Source organism: Mauremys mutica, chromosome 1 (genome assembly GCF_020497125.1).
Source record: "Mauremys mutica isolate MM-2020 ecotype Southern chromosome 1, ASM2049712v1, whole genome shotgun sequence".
In the NCBI taxonomy this organism is placed as follows: domain Eukaryota; kingdom Metazoa; phylum Chordata; order Testudines; family Geoemydidae; genus Mauremys; species Mauremys mutica.
Window position 1 is genome coordinate 166,341,365 of NC_059072.1, and position 17,492 is coordinate 166,358,856.

Consider the following 17,492-nt stretch of genomic DNA (forward strand, 5'->3'; position numbering starts at 1 on the left):
ACAGTTAATGATCATGTCTGGGAAGTCAAGGGCTTAAGAGATTCTCAGTCTGCTAATGAGGCATACACTATCCAGCTACTCTATCTCATCCCATCTCCTGGTCTCCCTTGCAAATCTCATCTTGCAAATACCCTCTTTGGCCTGCTTCCTGCCACTGGGCAGCAGTAACTTGGCAGCTGCACAGAAGTGCTCTCATTAATGCACGACCAGTCTCCCCTGTGCTCTGTGTCCTGCTCATCAATCTGCTTTAGCCTAGGTTTATAGGTGCAACATTCCACATCTGTGCTTTGCTGGATCAAGCCTAGTGTGTGTTATCGCAGGTCTGGCTCAGGGGTGGGAGTGGGAGGATGAGAGAATTACAGATGAAAGGGGAAGGAGAGAGACAGATTGGTTAACCGAGCAAAGTGTAAAGGCAACAAAATCCGCACCTCACTAGCCAAATGCCACTTCCAATTTCAGATAAGTGAACATTATCTGGATGTTACAGCAACAAGTTTGGTGCCCATTTCATTACTCCTGCATTTCTCCACAGTAGTCACACATCTACCCCTTTCCACACTTGCCATGACACAATGTTGGACCAACGAACAAAAAAAATGAAGACAGTTACTTACTGGTTGCTGGAGTTCTTTGAAATGCACTCTGCATATTCACAGTCCCAATCCACCTCTCTCTCTTATACAGAATCGTAACTGACAAATACACTAGACTGCATTAGCGGTCAAGGCCGCTTGGGGCGGCAGGCGGCTCTGGTGGACCTCCCGCAGGCATGCCTGCGGAGGGTCTGGTTGTCCGGCGGCTCCGGTGGACCTCCCGCAGACGTGCCTGCAGAGGGTCCACTGGTCCCGCAGCTCCGGTGGAGCATCCGCAGGCACATCTGCAGGAGGTCCACGGGAGCCGCGGGACCAGCGACCACCAGAGCGCCCCCCGCGGCGTGCCGCCCTGCTTGGGGCGGCGCAAATCCTAGAGCCACCCCTGTTAGCAGTGGAAGGACCTGAGGTGGCAACCAACACCATGCTCTCTTTTTTAGACACACCCTCAGGACATGCTCAAGGAATGGGGAGAAGGGGTGTGTGAATGCTCTAACTGGCACTGCTAACAGAAGGTTTCACTGTCCAAGCTGCACCGGTTGGTGCATCCCACGAGTGGGAATATGCAGAGGACACTCAAAGAACTGAAGGTCACAAAATATTTTATAAACATTATTTAAAACAAATTATTTCTTCTCCTGGAAGACCAATTTTTTTTAATCTAACCACCATATATTGATAGTCTGTATTCTTGTGACCAGAGCCAGTCATGTGATTCATGATATGATCATGGATGTAATATACCACTACTCATTCAGTGTCTGAGTCTGGAATGTGCAATCCTAACATGCCACAAAATATTAGACTTAGGTGATGGTTTGAAAAACTGATACTATACTGTATTCATGAGGCTAGAATTTTTGCACAGATTTCTAGTGTTTATTCTATAGTTTTTACATGGCCTTGTTTTGTTGTCAAGCATTGTAAAGTAATTGTGGATATAATTGACCGTACATCTATTTTGAATCTCATCTGGAAACATCTTTTTTCCCTTGCCTGTACTTTATTACATTTCTCTCCCTCTCTGTTCTTTTAACTCTGTAACTATATACTTAACACTTCTGCAAAGCATCTTAGGATACAATTTGTATGAAAAAAACCACTACAAAATATTGTATTAGTTGCACTGTATATGCTAGAGATGGGGGAGTCTCAAAATGTATGGATTTCAGTTCAGAAAAGCATCACAAAAGCCTATCCGTATTGCTTATCTGAACTCTCCGCATCTCTTAAATAAGTGAACTGTGGTTGGATATCTGACCAGTGTTGCAGCATTTCCAGTTCCAGTCCTAGCTAGAACATGGAAAAACAGGAGCTGAAAAATAATAGGATAACAGGACATTTCAGAGCCTTCAAAGAAGTTGCTCTGAAAGTGGGAAAAGGAGGTGGGAGATGAGACATCTGGAAAAGGGGAGAAAGAAGAAAAAGCGAGAATGGAAAGAAAGAACATAGGAATTGCCACGTGGGATCAGACCACTGATCGGTTCATCTAGTCCACCTTCCTATCTCTGGCAATGGCCAGCATTAGTTACTTCAAAGGAAGGAGCAAGAATCTCCATCAGGGACAATTACGGCAGCCCGCCCACAAAGGAAGTGCCTTCCTATCTTTTAGCTAGTACAGTAGAACCTCAGAGTTACGAACTGACCTGTCAACCACACACCTCATTTGGAACCAGAAGTAGACAATCAGGCAGCAGCAGAGACCAAAATAAATAAATAAATAAATAAAAAGTAAATACAGTACAGTGCTGTGTTAAATGTAAACTACTAAAAAAATGAAGGAAAATTAAAAAAAAGATTTGACAAAGTAAGGAAACTGTTTCTGTGCTTGCTTTATTTAAATTAAGATGGGTAAAGGCAACATTTTCCTTCTGCATAGTATAATTATAAAGCTGCATTAAGTCAATGTTCAGTTTTAAACTTTTGAAAGAACAACCATAACATTTTGTTCAGGGTTAGGAGCATTTCAGAGTTACAAACAACCTCCCTTCCCAATGTGTTTGTAACTCTGCGGTTGTACTCTAATTAGCTTCTGGCCTGAAACATGGGGGTTTCCAGAGCCTAGAAATGTTTTATAATACAAGCAAGGAGAGGAGGAGAGGGAAGTGTGTCATTTTTTCTGACCCGGTTCACTCAATCCTATACTATAGCTATAAAATAAAGAATGTTGTGAATTTTATAAGTGTTTAGTGGGCACAGTTACAACTTGGGTTGCCAAAAGTCCCTTATTACAAGAGACGTCCCTTATTTTTTCATCTCTGTACAATAAGATCGGGAGTTGCTGAGTGCTGCAAAAAGCAGCAAGAAATACCCCTGGTGAATCTAGGTAAGTACTGCTTATTTATTTATTATTATTATTTATTGAGATATGGAGTGGGGAAGGATGAAGGCTATTATAATATCAGGAGAGGAGTGGGTCGGGGGTGCTAAGAGAACAGTCCCTTATTTTTGAAATACAATGTTGGCAACTCTAATTCCAACCTAGTTTTAACCTTGAACCTAAATAGAAGTTAGTTCAGAGGCAGACTGCACATCTCCTGGTCTCCTAGGTGGATGGCATATAAGCATGCTCTAACAGTTAAAAGGAGAAACAAGGGAAGTACTGGCAATTAGCTCACCTCTAATCTTCTTAGTATAGGACTAGAGAGAGGCCTGATGTTAATTCAGTGATCCAGGTTCCTTTGCATGCGATTAGCAAATTATAGGGAAGTGAGGAATAAATGTAGAGGAGACACCACATCATCATCTTTTTAGAATAAAAAACAATACTCTGAAGATTCCAACTTACAGCGTTTATGTGAAATAAGAAATGTCACTTTTAAATGAGAAAAATGAGCCAGAAGGGTCGCAACAAGTGGCTAAACCAGCAGCTAATGCTTAGTTGTTTTGGTAATTTAAACAGCTAAAACAAATCTCCAGGACAATGTCAACTATTCAGTACAATAGAAGTCACCACAAAGTTTAAGCAGCCAACTTTGAATGTACAGCAACAAAGACAATGATGGCTTATTAGCAGCGTTGCAATTTTGGAGGAGTAAAAGTGTAATCCTCCGGTGGTAGATTTCGGTGACCACAGCTATATTTCCTCACTGCAAAAATGATCTGGTAAGAGAGTCAGTACAGCAGTGAACATGTGTAGTGGCAAATTCTGGCAATCCAGGAGCTCTAGGCCTTCCTACTGAAATATGGGGATATGACGTGGGGAAGGATGAAGGCTGTATAGAGAGCTCAATGGAATTCAACTACAAAAGGTTAGCAAGGACCTAACGGCAGATAATTTATTTAGAGTACAATGTGGATGGAATAGAGCTTTAGAAACTATATTGTAGGAAACTCTCCTGCTTTGGCAGAGGATGGATTAGATGAAATTTATTCCATTTCCAATTTTTATAATTCTATTAAAATTTGGAGGAAGAGGAGGAAAAGAAGACATTTAAAATGTTGCAGGCTCTCTAAGTAGCGGCATGGAGCTCCAGAGAAAACAAAATCTGACTGGAAGCCAGTTTTCGGCACACTGAATTGTGTATTTATTGAGCTGTGTGGTGGCACAGTCAAATACAGAAAGTGCCACTAAAGAACACAACAACGATCTTGGGGAAATCAGTTGACAAATTAGGGCCAGATCCAGAACTGGTGTAAGTCTGTATAGCTCTGTTGACTTCAATGGAACTATGCAGATTTAAACTATCTGAGAATCTGACATGTGGTGTGCAATATAAACCTGATCAAAAGCCCTTTGAAATGAATAGAAAAACTCCCATTGACTTCAATAGGCTTTGGGGCGCAGGGGGAAACTGCGGCCAATGGAAGCTGCAGGGGTGGCGCCTGTGGACAGGGCTGCACGCGGAGCCGCCTGGCTGTGCCTCCGTGTAGGAGCCGGAGTAGGGGGACATGCTACTGCTTCTGGGAGCTGCTTGAGGTAAGCGCTGCCCAGAGCCAGCATCCCTGAGCCACTACCCCCAGCACCCCAACCCGCTGCCCCAGCCTGATCCCCCTCAGTCCCAGTCCAGAGCCCCCTTCTGTACCCCAAACCCCTCATCCCCACCCCAGCCAGAGCCCTGACCCCCCTCCTCACCCTCCCCACTGCTGCCCGGAGCCCCCTCCTGCACCCCAAACTCTTAATTTCTGGCCCCACCCTGGAGCCCATACCCCCAGCCAGACCCCTCACCCCCTCCCACACCCCAACCCCAATTTCATGAGCATTCATGGCCTGCCATACAATTTCTATACCCAGATGTGGCCCTCGGGCCAAAACGTTTGCCCACCCCTGGGCTAAGTGGTTGAGACACAAGCAGATAGACCGCAGAATTACCAACGAAGTGTATGCTGCTTTGCTGTTTACTACAGTGCAAGACAGAAGAGATTCTTTCTGTTAAGCAACTGAGTATGTGGACCATTCACATGCTTCATCCTGCAAGCTGCTGAGCTCCTGTGAGATGGGGGGAGAGAGATAGCTCAGTGGTTTGAGCATTAGCCTGCTAAACCCAGGGTTGAGAATTCAAGCCTTGAGGGGGCCACTTAGGGATCTGGGGCAAAATCAGTACTTGGTCCTGCTAGTGAAGGCAGGAGGCTGGACTTGATGACCTTTCAGGGTCCCTTCCAGTTCTATGAGATAGGTATATCTCCATATATTATTATTATTTTATTATTATTATGCTGAACACCATCAGAGGAAGTCAAGGATTGGTATTAAGGTGCTCAGCATCTTACAGGAACAAGCTGTGACAGTTTGTACCCCTGTGTGCATCCCTTTCACAGGATTATGATATCTTTTGTATCAAGTATGCCTGGTGAGATGATATTTCAAAACTCTCAACCCTGGGTTTAGCAGGCTAATGCTCAAACCACTGAGCTATCTCTCCCCCCCCATCTCACAGGAGCTCAGAAAGAGGGTGTGACCAAAATAATCTACATTTTGACAAAGAAACAACTTGGGGTTCCCATCCACGCAGATTTTCTGTCACCAGAAGCCCAGCTGGAGATACTTCTCAAAGAAGAGGAAGAACTATAAGAAGGGAGAGCAAAAGCCCCAAATTATTCCTCCCCGTCTCTTTGCGGATGGCATCCACGACGGCTGAAGAACAAAGGGAGTGGCATTAGGGTGGGAGAAGGAAAGAAGTTCAGCCAGTAAGGCTGCTGAAGCATGTGGTGAGAGAGACCTTTGCTTTGAAATCACTCCGACTTTGTTCAGTTAGACATTACTTTTCCATTGCATTTTACTTTTATTTTTCTTGTAACCAATTCTGACTTTCATGCCTCATTACTTGTATTTAATTAAAATCTATCCTTTTGTGGTTAATCAACTTGTTTTATTGTTTTATCTAAGCCAGTGTGTTTGGGAAACTCCATTCGGGATAACAGGATTTGTGCATATCATTTTCTATTAATAAAATGATGGACTCTTTATAAGCTTGTATTGTCCAGAAAGAGAGAGCCGGGCAGTACAAGACGCACATTTCTGGGGGAAAGTGTTAGACTGGGAGTTTGCTGGTATCGTTCTGCAGTGTAATTCAAGAGTGACTGGCTATAGAACTCATATAGTGGAACTGGGAGTAATCTACATGCTGGAGGTTGTGTGAGAGCAGACCAGGAGTGGTTGCTCTCACAACATTGCAGTGTAAAAGGCACCCCAAGTTAGAGAACTGAAGGGACGCAGCTGTTTATCAGTCCAGATTGTAACCTGGGTATGTCACACAGCCTTATGAACATAAAAAATTCAAGACAAAGCCCATTAAGGGAGCAAATAATGGACAAGCATCACAAGAGAAAGCAAATTTCCACAAATATGCTAAGGGTTTCATACACAACTGCCATCATCATCTCAGCTGGAGAAAAGGACAAGAGAAACAGGACACAACCCAATGCTGTAGAAAGTCATCTAGGAGTCATGTAGACTTAGTCGGCCAATGACTCACGAAAGCCAGACTATCCATTCAAGGATGAAGCAGCAACAATTAAGAGGAAAAGTGTTCTTGAAAGTAAAGAGAATCATAAAGTGTATATCTATGCAGACTAAAGTCCTCGTGCTGCCTTAAAATGCATGCATTCTCTGAAAACCAATTGAAAATGGTAGGGTAGGGTTCCATGTTTGTTTTATCTCAATGATTTCCAGATCAAATGTTCAGGGGGAGCCATTTGGATGTATTGGGAAGGTAGAAGGCAGTGTGGAGCCATGTGGAAATTTCAGGGTGGAGCAAAGTAGTCCAAGAGCTCAGAAGTAAGTGGTAGAAGGCAGCAATGGGAACAGAAACACTGTGTGAGTGCATGCACGAGAGAGAGAATCATCCTTGTATAGGAGAATGGACAACAATTCAACCTAAATTAATTGCTGGACGTAAAGCACTTCATTCTTTAATGATTTCACATGTAATATTCAATACTCAATCCAAAACATTGACGCAACAGTGGGCATTAAGATGCATCAGAATGTGCCTGCCTTTATATGTAAAGGCTAGAAGACAACAACCTTCAACTCTCCACTGCCTATACCACTATAATTCTTTAGGTAGCTCAACAATAAACTCAAAAAATGTAAATAAAAAACTAAGTCCCTTACAATTTTCCATTAGAACTTTATTCATTATCTAGTTGCAAACTTTTCCAAGGATAGCTGCAACACTACCAAATTTCTTACATATTTATGAAGATTAACAACAGGACTTTACCAGCATCCACCTACAAAAACCAACACATGAGCACAGATAGAAGCACCATTAGCTGTAGTGCTGTTCAGGCTTATATCTCCTGTGGGTCAGTCACTAGCAAGTGGACCATGACAAATACTTGAGCTGATCTCATATTCTCACCAGCAGAGGAACACACACACTAACCAATACATTACACATCCTATAGGCTTGTGTTCCTAAGATTCCTCAAAGTCTACCCAACCATTAACTTACTCATCAGCACACACATCTCCAATCTTCAAAAGTAATGGAGATTTTTGCCTTTAAAAAGATCAGAGAATACACCATACATCTTAGAACAGCCTTCCTCATTAATGAAAAACTGTTCTGTATTAAAGAAAAATGGCCTCTTACATTCCACCATCAACTCCCTTCAAATAAGAAATATGTGCCTGAACTGCAAAACCATTAAAAATAAATATTGTTACAGAGGCAGATGTCGTATACATACAAACTTGCAATGGTTTAGTTAAACCAGTGCAAACCCTTGGGATGACATGCCAATTTGGTTTAAGAGTGGCTTATTTCAGGTTAGTTTAAAGCTGTGCCAAACTGATACAAGATAAAATAAGCCTGGTTTAAACCAAAATAACGATTGTTCACACAGGGGTTTGCACCAGTTTAGCTAAAGTGGTTTATAGTCACACCCTTTAGTTAAATCTGTGTAAACTCTCCATGTAGACAAGGCCACAGACTTTCTAGGCAGGATATTGAGTCTAATGTCTACAAACACACACATTTGCAAATCATACGCACGTGCGTGTCTGTGTAGCAAATACGTGGTGACCAGAATGTCAGTGTTGTCATTGTGCTGTTCAGCTTGGTAAGAGCAAGAATTCAACTGAGGCTCCTGCTCTGAAGCCCCAGGTGCCTACCATCTGAGCAGAAATAAAACCTCTATTCGCTGTAGACAGCCTATGATACACAGCTGAACAAGCCTGATTCCATCCAGTAGAAGGCAATGGTCCCACGTACACACTAGCCAGGTCATTGCAGTGAATGGCACTGAGGTACTCATTAAAGCAACATCCTCTGCATCATAATGCTCTCCCTCAAGGGAGCATAGTGCCTTATCTTCCTAACACAATACCTCTACATTAATAATCCAGGCACCACAAAACTCAGTCGTGTACTTTTTAAAAAATCCATCTTTTTCATTGTCATTTGCAGTCGCACACTGGAGCATAACAATCCATGCTGGTTTCCTGAAAAAGATTTGGTAACCAGACCCCATCCTACTGCACTTACCTTCTTAATCAGGCTCTGGTGCTCTTCAGACTGACTGAAGTTTGTGCCCATTTCAAATATGCTCATAGTTCCTTCCTCACACAAACTCATCCAGTACTGATACTCTTCATGTGCTGGAAGTCTGTCCCAGAATGTCTTGAAGACCTCCCAGACTGCTTCCTGGCACACTAGAGAAGCAGAAATACACAATATAAATACAAGGTGGAGGGTCTCTGTGGGTGTGGATAGCTATAGTTCTATTTTCTGAATAATATATATGACATCTGTCTGCCTATATGCAAGTGGGCAGGGCTTTAAGGCGATTCAGAATGGAAGATCTTATGTATTAAAAGGCACACATTGTTGCCTCCCTAATAGAGACTTCATATTTGTTCTTACTTTGCTTACCGTTCTCCTTAATCTAAAATAAAAGTCACATTGACATACTATGTTCTGGAAAATATAAACATCTCCAGTATTGCCAATTCCAAGTATTAAAAAAATCAAGAGTTAGACCCCAGAAACCATGAAATTGACTTAAAAAAATCATTTATTTGCCTTCTGGTTTTTGAAACACTAAGGTTCATATTTGCAAGCTTTCACTGCAACCAAGAGAGCTAGAAACTTAAATTAAAGCTGAGATTTGCATGTATTCACATGACTTCAGGAGCCAGGGCTTTAAGAAAAACACCAAGTTTCTCAAGAATAGGCAACACTGCATCTCACATGCTTCAGGGCCTCTTTAAGTAAAGAGGTAGAAAGTGAAGCAAATTGTCATATTCCCAAAACATGCACAGTCACTCCCATGACGTATTTTCCCCTCCAAAGTTCCAGAAAGAATGATACCTTTTCAGAAAAGCTGGTGGACATTTTCCTTCGAAAACAAGCCCTATCAAAAATGAATATTTGAACATTTTGTAAAAAAATAATTCAGTGCAAATTATTGATGAAGAAGTTAGTTTGGTTAATTATTTTGCATTTTTGCCTTTCAGTTTTTGCATCACCAATTTTGATTGATAGTTTAGTGTCATGGCAGAATTCCCCCCTCACACACCAAAAATTTCAATTTCAATAACAATTGCAAATTTAAAAATGAAAAAAAACTTTCAATAGAAAAAATTCTCCGGAAAATTAAAATTTGATCCATTTCTAACAGAATGAGCAGGCATGGTGTTAGTGGGTGGCACTTTGTTGCTGGAGGCAGTGCATACTGGAAAAGAGAGGGGAGGAAGGATGATCCAGTGGTTTGGGTGCTAATTTGGGACTCAGGGGACCCAGACTCAATTCCCTGATCTCCACAGTCTCAGGGGCGGCTCTAGCCATTTCGCCGCCCCAAGCACGGCGGCATGCCGCGGGGGGCGCTCTGCCGGTCGCCGGTCCCGCAGCTCCGGTGGACCTCCTGCAGGCGTGCCCGCGGATGCTCCACCGAAGCCGCGGGACCAGCGGACCCTCCGCAGGCACGCCTGCGGGAGGTCCACCGGAGCCACCTGCAGCCCTCCCGGCGACCAGCAGAGCGCCCCCCACGGAATGCCGCCCCAAGCATGCGCTTGGCGTGCTGGTGCCTGGAGCCGCCCCTGCACAGTCTTCCTGTGTGACTTGGGCAACTTACTTAGTCTCTCTAGTCCTCAGTTCCCCATCTGTGAAATGGACACAATGGCACTTCCCTACTTCACAGGGGTGTTGTAAGTATCATACATTAGAGATTGTGAGGAACTCTCGTACTATGGTAATGTAAGCCATTTAAGTACTAGTACAACAGAGGTTCAGATTACTTTAAGTCATGAAAAACTCCATAACTCTTTTCCCAAGAATATGTTAACCCCAGTGTCCTATCCAAATTCCTACTGGGATAATTACATTCTACCTTCATCTTTCATTTGCATTTTCTCACCCATAAACTATTGTTCTGCTAAACAGCTGCCATGTTGCACCCCAGAAGTAGCTGCATTTCAACTGTGGGTAAAGTTATCCCTTGTACACTGTGCTCCTAATTTTAACAAGTGAGCACCTAGATAGAAGATATATGTTAACTGAAGCATTGTGGTACCAAAGGTAAAGTGCAGCCAGCATTTAAATTTACCAGTATTATAGTTAGTTTGTACTGAAAAAGTTTCTAGCAGTTCAATTCTCAATACAATTCCTTTGAAGGCAATTGTGTGACTGACAAAATAAATATTGGAAGCTATCATTGTGTTAATGGCTACTGAAAAGCAGGGCTAGAATCATGAGATGAAAATGTGATGTGCTTAAAAAAAATAAAGAGCTATTCTAACATTACTGTATCTGTGTATTTCCAAAGGGCTGACTCTGAGCTGTAAGCTGAGAAGGTTTGTGACCACAAGGTTAAATTCTCTTCCTGTAAATTCTCTAATCTCTCTGTTTTCCACTCAGAGCAGTTGGTCACATAATGCTCATGCAAGAACCTCTCTTTGACCCAGGATAAATGGAGGAAAGAGATTTATGGGATTTTCCTCCACCAGCTATATACAGTAGTTTGGCAGAGGAATGCTTTGCTTTCAGGGAAAGTCTGACAGACTCAGCCAGACCCTATATTGAACTGACCTTGAATCTTTCTTAAGAAAGTCATTTTCTTCAAGCACCTTAAAACAAAACAAAAAAAAACCCACCCTCTCTGTGCTGCCAAGATCCAAAACTTGATCACAATTACCTCTGGGTGTCAGATGCTCTTTGGGTTAAACACATTGCACTGGTTTAACTAAGAATGTAAAAGGTCTGGTGTCTTTCAGAGACACTGTTGGGAAATTTTTATATGCATGTTATGTCTTGCCCCACATGCAGGGAATGGGCCTTTCCTGGATGTACTGGGCTTATAAATTATAATTTCATGAAACTGTTTCACAATTTAATGGTGCTCTTAGACATCTGACTGATCATGGAGTCCCAGATGGCACTGGTAGGCAAGTTGTCTGGTAAGACACTTTTAACTATTTCTCTCTGATGTGGAGCTTGCCAGTTATCCAGATCTTTGTGACTTCCAAGCTGGATTGCTGCAGTACACTCTACAGCAGGGGTCGGCAACCTTTCAGAAGTGGTGTGCTGAGTCTTCATTTATTCACTCTAATTTAAGGTTTTGCGTGCCAGTAATATATTTTAATGTTTTAGAAGGTCTCTTTCTATAAGTCTATAATATATAACTAAAATATTGTTGTATGTAAAGTAAATAAGTTTTTTTAAATGTTTAAGAAGCTTCATTTAAAATTAAATTAAAATGCAGAGCCCCCCGGACTGGTGGCCAGGACCCAGGCAGTGTGAGTGCCACTGAAAATCAGCTCGCGTGCCACCTTTGGCATGCGTGCCATAGGTTGCCTACTCCTGCTCTACAGAGAAGTAGTTTTGAAGATCACTCAGAAGCTACAGCTAGTGCAAAATAAAGTACTGTATATACTGTATATGCAGTGTTAGCTGCATGAAGTATATACCAATTTTCTGGTAGTTTCACTGACATCTTACCAGCTTCCAGGTTGATTACTTTGGTCTGTAGAGCACTATAAAAACTGGGTAATGACTACTGAAGACTGCCTCATATCTGGTGTGATGTCTATGCAAAAATCAGTCAATTTTTGCTTAGGTTGAAGGGCAAATTGTGAGAAGTGGAACTTAATTTTATCTATTAATAAGTAAAAGTGGCAAATGTACATATATATTTTGAAAAATGTATGTATTTGATTGTGTGTGTCACTTGCCTTCTTAGATAGCAAACTCTTTGGTAGGCAAAGACCATCATGGGGCCTGGATCCTGACTGGGACCTCTGAGCACTAACATAGTTCAAACCATCACCACTAACCTCTGCAATGTTTCTTCCCGCTCTCCCTCAGATGGGAGGGTTTAGGAAAGGCCTGAGATCAGCCTCAGATCCAGAACACTATTCTAATACCACAGGATAGAAGTAACTAATTGATTTCATTGGGACTTATTCGTATCCTATGGTGGAGTAAATGGCCCTCCCAGGTATCCAATGCAGTGTAGTATCTATCCTACTCCGATTCCAAATGATTGAGATGAGTTTTCAAACAGGCTGTAATTGTGACATGAAACAGATGGAAGTTGAAGTGCAAAGACACATCTCTTGCAAATCTTTGCAGAGGCTCTGTCTGACCCCACAAGGTTTTCAAACAGCAACAGACCAATTACTGGCTGCCCAGATGCAAGTAATAACTAGCGATAATAATCCCAGGCAGTTTTCTTTAACAGTCTTAAATATGTTTAATCTCATTTTTAAAATTAATTTGATCAACAGTATTTCCCCTGACTACAAGCTGCTGCAGCATGCACATTTGCTCCCAATCAGCTCCTGTTAGATTAGGGATTTGTTGTGTCTTCTTTCAATTAGAATTAGTCCTCCCCCCCACCAATCCTGAATCCCAATCTCACAGGTGCTGCGCCATCTGTGGGTTCTGATGCCATTAACCAACCTTAGCTGGAAAAATATGGTTAAGTTTTTTCCATGGAGGAGGGAAAGGGATGGGGAGTCAAATACTCCCCTCATTTACACCTAGTCACTTCCAATGAAACCAATGATATATGGGGGTAACTGTGGGGGGAGGAATTTAGCCTGTTGTTGAAAAACGCTATTGCATATCTTGATTTGTTATACATTAACTAATACTTATCTAACGAAGCAGAGAAGAGCCTCACATTACTGACACTATTTAGAAGCCGTAGGTCTGTTGACAAAAAATTATTTCTGGCTCCTAAATAGTCTGATGAGAATTCACCCATGTGACCCTGTGGATTTGGGGAGGGATAAAAGTCTTGGACAAACTTGTACTGTGATTTCCATTGGTGTTCATTCCAACACTACGACTGCATGTGCTGACTGCCAACCTAAACAAACTAGTCATTCTGCCATCCACGTTCCCACTGAGTAGTACCCTTATTCTGCGAATTACCCTATTTATTTCAATGGGTCAAATTGCGAAATAAAGGGCTACTTCCTAATTCCTGGTAACTGGACCCCCGAGGCCCCGCCCCCGCCTTGCCCCTCCCCAAAGGCCATGTCCCTTGCCCCTCCCCCCAAAAAGTACAAAATCATTTTATGTATAAGTATCCCTTCCTTAAAAGCAGCAAAGAATCCTGTGGCACGTTATAGACTAACAGAAGTTTTGCAGCATGAGCTTTCGTGGGTGAATACCCACTTCGTCTCTCTTGCATCCGACGAAGTGGGTATTCACCCACGAAAGCTCATGCTGCAAAACGTCTGTTAGTCTATAAGGTGCCACAGGATTCTTTGCTGCTTTTACAGAACCAGACTAACACGGCTGCCCCTCTGATACTATCCCTTCCTTCTGCCTTTCCCTTGCCTTATGTATTCTATACACTGCACAACTTAATGAAAACAAATTAAAATATAATAAAACCTAATAAACTACCCTTTTCAAATTCAAAGGTGATAAAAGCAAATGAGGTAGGAGACCAAAAAAGGAAAAAAAGGGTTTAGGAAAAGATAAAGATATGGCCAACAGTCTTCAAAATTAAAAATCCACCTTTAAAGCAAAAGACTTGGGCCCCGTCTACACTGCCAAGTTTCTGTGCAGTAAGGCAGCTTTCTGCGGTATAACTCCTGAGGTGTACACACTGCCAAGTCACTTAGTGCGCAGAAATTGCGCAGTTGCAGCACTTTAAAAAAAAAAAAACCAACAAGAGGTGTCAAGCTTTCTGCACTGGGGCTACAGCACTGCGGTGCCAAAGTAGACACCCTGGTCAATTACAGCACTGTGACTGGCCTTCGGGAGGTGTCCCACAATGCCTGTTCTCGCCTCTCTGGTCATCAGTTTGAACTCTACTGCCCTGCCCTCAGGTGACCAACCTTCATCCCCACCCCATAAATTCCTTTGGAATTATGAAAGTCCCCTTCCTGTTTGCTCAGTGACACATGCAGTGGTCTCAGTGCATCTTTCCAGGTTGCGATGCCTGCTCCATGCACCAGGCTTGGAGCAATGCCGAGCTGCTGGACCTCATCAGCATTCAGGGAGAGGGGGCAGTGCAGTCACAGCTGCACTCCAGTCGTAGAATTATGATACCTCTGGACAGATTTCATGATGCATGACAGAAAGAGCCATGACCGGGATACATTGCAATGCAGGAACTAAATGAAGGAGCTATGGAACGCCTACCACAAGGCACGGGAGGCAAACTGCCGCTCCAGTGCTGTGCCCACGTGCTGCCAGTTCTACAAAGAGCTGGACGCAATACTCAGCGGCAACCCCACCTCCACTGTGAAGACCACTATGGCTACTTCAGTGGCTAGCGTGCCAGTCGAGAGTGGACTGAGCCAAGAGGAGGAAATCTTGGACAAGGATGTGGAGGGGAACCCAGAGGCAGAGGATGACTTGGAGAAGGCTAGTCAGTCACAGCTGTTGGATGTTGGCAAAGTGCAAACAGGAGAGGAGGCCCCTGGTAAGTGGATTTGATTTTGAGAATCACTGAAGCGAGTTGTTGGGGGCAGGAGGGTTGCAGAAAGCAGGCTTCTCTCCCACTGCATGCCTATTGTGAGTGGTGGAACAGGCTGTTGATTGACTCCCTCACTTCACGGGAAGCTCCCTCAGAGATCTCCAGGAAGCTCTTGTGGAGATACTGGATAGTCGGCTGCTGCAGGTTCTTCAGCTGAGCTGCTTTGTTTCTTGCCCCATTAATGGTAACTTTCCCGTGCCACTGTGCCATCACAGTGGAGGTGAGGGGGCACCATTGCTGCACACAGGCGAGCTGCATAAGGGCAAGGGCAGAAACCACAGTCTTGAAGAAGACCCTCCCTTGATTTCCTGCTCACCCTCAGCAGCAAGATATCTTCCGTGATGATCACATCTTGTGGAAACTGTGGGAACAGGAATGATTATCAGGCTCCCCCTACAGAGCTGGCTCTCCCCAAGAGCCACATACCCAGTGTACAGCAGGGTCCGGGAAGAGTTATTTACCCTGCCCCTGCAGCTACTAACCATTTGCGGGGGGGGTCTTGTGGCTCTTATGTGCTTGCCTGGGGTCAGCCAGTTAGTGACAGGTATGTGAATAGTGGCTGTGTTTTAAAACACTGAATAAGTGGTCTCTGTGTTGCAAACAATACTGCTTCTGAAAATGTTGCATTTAAACTTCACAGAGATGACCTTGGGACCCCAGCCTCCCTCTTTGTTATGGGCAGCTGAATGGCTGAGCAGAATTAGAAAGCAGCCAAGAAGAACTAAGGAGGACTTTCTGTGTGAGGTCACGATGCACTCCGCCACCGAGAAACAAGAATTGAAGGAGTGGCGGGACAGCAAGATGAGGATCCGAAAGAAGAATGTGGCATGCCAGAAGGGCTCTTATACATTATGGAGCACCAAGCAGACATGCTCCAGGCGATACTAGCTCTTCAAACTGATCAGCTCAGCACCTACCCTCCCACGCAGCCACTGTCGCAAAACTCTTTCCCATGCTCCCCCAGACACCGCCAACACACTCTCATCATCGGCCGGGTCCAGCTTCCCATAGAGGCAGCACCAGCAGGCCTTTAAACTCCAAAAGCACACTTAACAGTCATTCTGCACTTGCTCAACCTGTTGTGGAACTGCTCCTTGCTGCTGTCAAGTTTCCCCATGTATGGCTTCATAAGCCACGGCATTAAGGAGTAGGTGGAGTCTCCCAGGATCACAGTGGGCATTTTGACTTCCCCTGCAGTGATCTTCTGGTCCAGGAAGAAAGTTCCTGCTTGCAGCTTCCTGAACAGGTCAGTGTTCCGAAAGATGCGTGTGTCATACACCTTTCCGGACCAGCCTGCGTTAATGTCTGTGAAACGCCCACAGTGATCCACAAGCACCTGGAGAACCACTGAGAAATACCCCTTGCAATTAATGTACTCGGTGGCTAGGTGGTCGTTTGGTTCCAGAATTGGTTCCATCTATCGCCCCTCCGCAGTTAGGGAAGACCATTTGTGCAAAGCCATCTACAACGTCAGGCACGTTGCCCAACGTCACAGTCTTTCGGAGCAGGATGAGATTAATGGCCCTGCAGACTTCCGACAACACAAGTCCAACAGTAGACTTTCCCCACTCCGAACTGGTTAGCCACCGATCAGTACCAGTCTGGAGTAGCCAGCTTCCACAGTGCAATCGCCACGTGCTTTTCCAATGATAGAGCAGCTCTCATTCTTGTGTCCTTGCACCGCAGGGTTGGGGTGAGCTCATCACACAGTCCCACGAAAGTGGCTTTCCTCATCCTAAAGTTCTGCAGCTACTGCTGGTCATCCCAGACATGCATCACGATGTGATCCCACCACTCAGTGCTTGTTTCCCAAGCCCAAACTGGCATTCCATTGGTCAGCATCTCCATGAATGCCACAAGCAATCTCGTGTCATAGCTAATACATGTGGGAAGATCAATGTTGCACTCCTCTTGCCTTTGTAGTTTAAGGAATAACTCCGCTGCCACTCGTGACATGTTGGTCAGAGAGAGCAGCATTCTAGTCAACAGTTCGAGATCCATTCCTGCAGCCCGAAGAGGCAGGGCGCGCAGTACACAAACTGTTGAAAGATGGCGCCAAAGCGGACGGAAGCACAGGGATTGCTGGGGTGCGAAGCAATGCATCATGGGTCATTGGGACAGGACCCTGGGTGCCCCACGACCCCTTCTGCCTTCCCACAACTCTTCGCAGCAGAAGAGGAAGAGATGCTCTGTGGGATAGCTGCCCAGAGTGCATCGTTCCAAATAGTGCTGCAAGTGCCGCAAATATGAACATGCTATTGCACAGACAGCTGGCAGTGTGGACACACGACAGCGATTTCCCTTCAATGTTCTCTGAGCGGTGCTGTAACTGCTGTCGCTGTAAGTCTGCCAGTGTAGACATACCCTTGGTGTTTTTCTAGCCATGTGGAGAAATGGACAAAAACCTAAGACCAACATTAAGGGCTTGAAGTAAATTGACAGGAGCCAGGCAATTCAGAATTAAGACTGAAGCTCCATCCTTAACCTGCCACATTGTGCTGAAGTGTTTCAGGGTTT

The 17,492-nt window shown here is 44.1% G+C and overlaps 1 protein-coding gene across 1 annotated transcript in view; it reads right to left on the reverse strand.

Moving 5' to 3' along the window:
• Nucleotides 1-17,492, reverse strand: part of IMPG2 (interphotoreceptor matrix proteoglycan 2) — a 91,684-nt gene that overhangs the window by 62,344 nt on the left and 11,848 nt on the right. Inside the window, exon 3 of the mRNA XM_044992612.1 lies at nt 8,525-8,691. Coding sequence (XP_044848547.1) covers nt 8,525-8,691 — 167 coding nt within the window. The remainder of the gene's footprint in view (nt 1-8,524; nt 8,692-17,492) is intronic.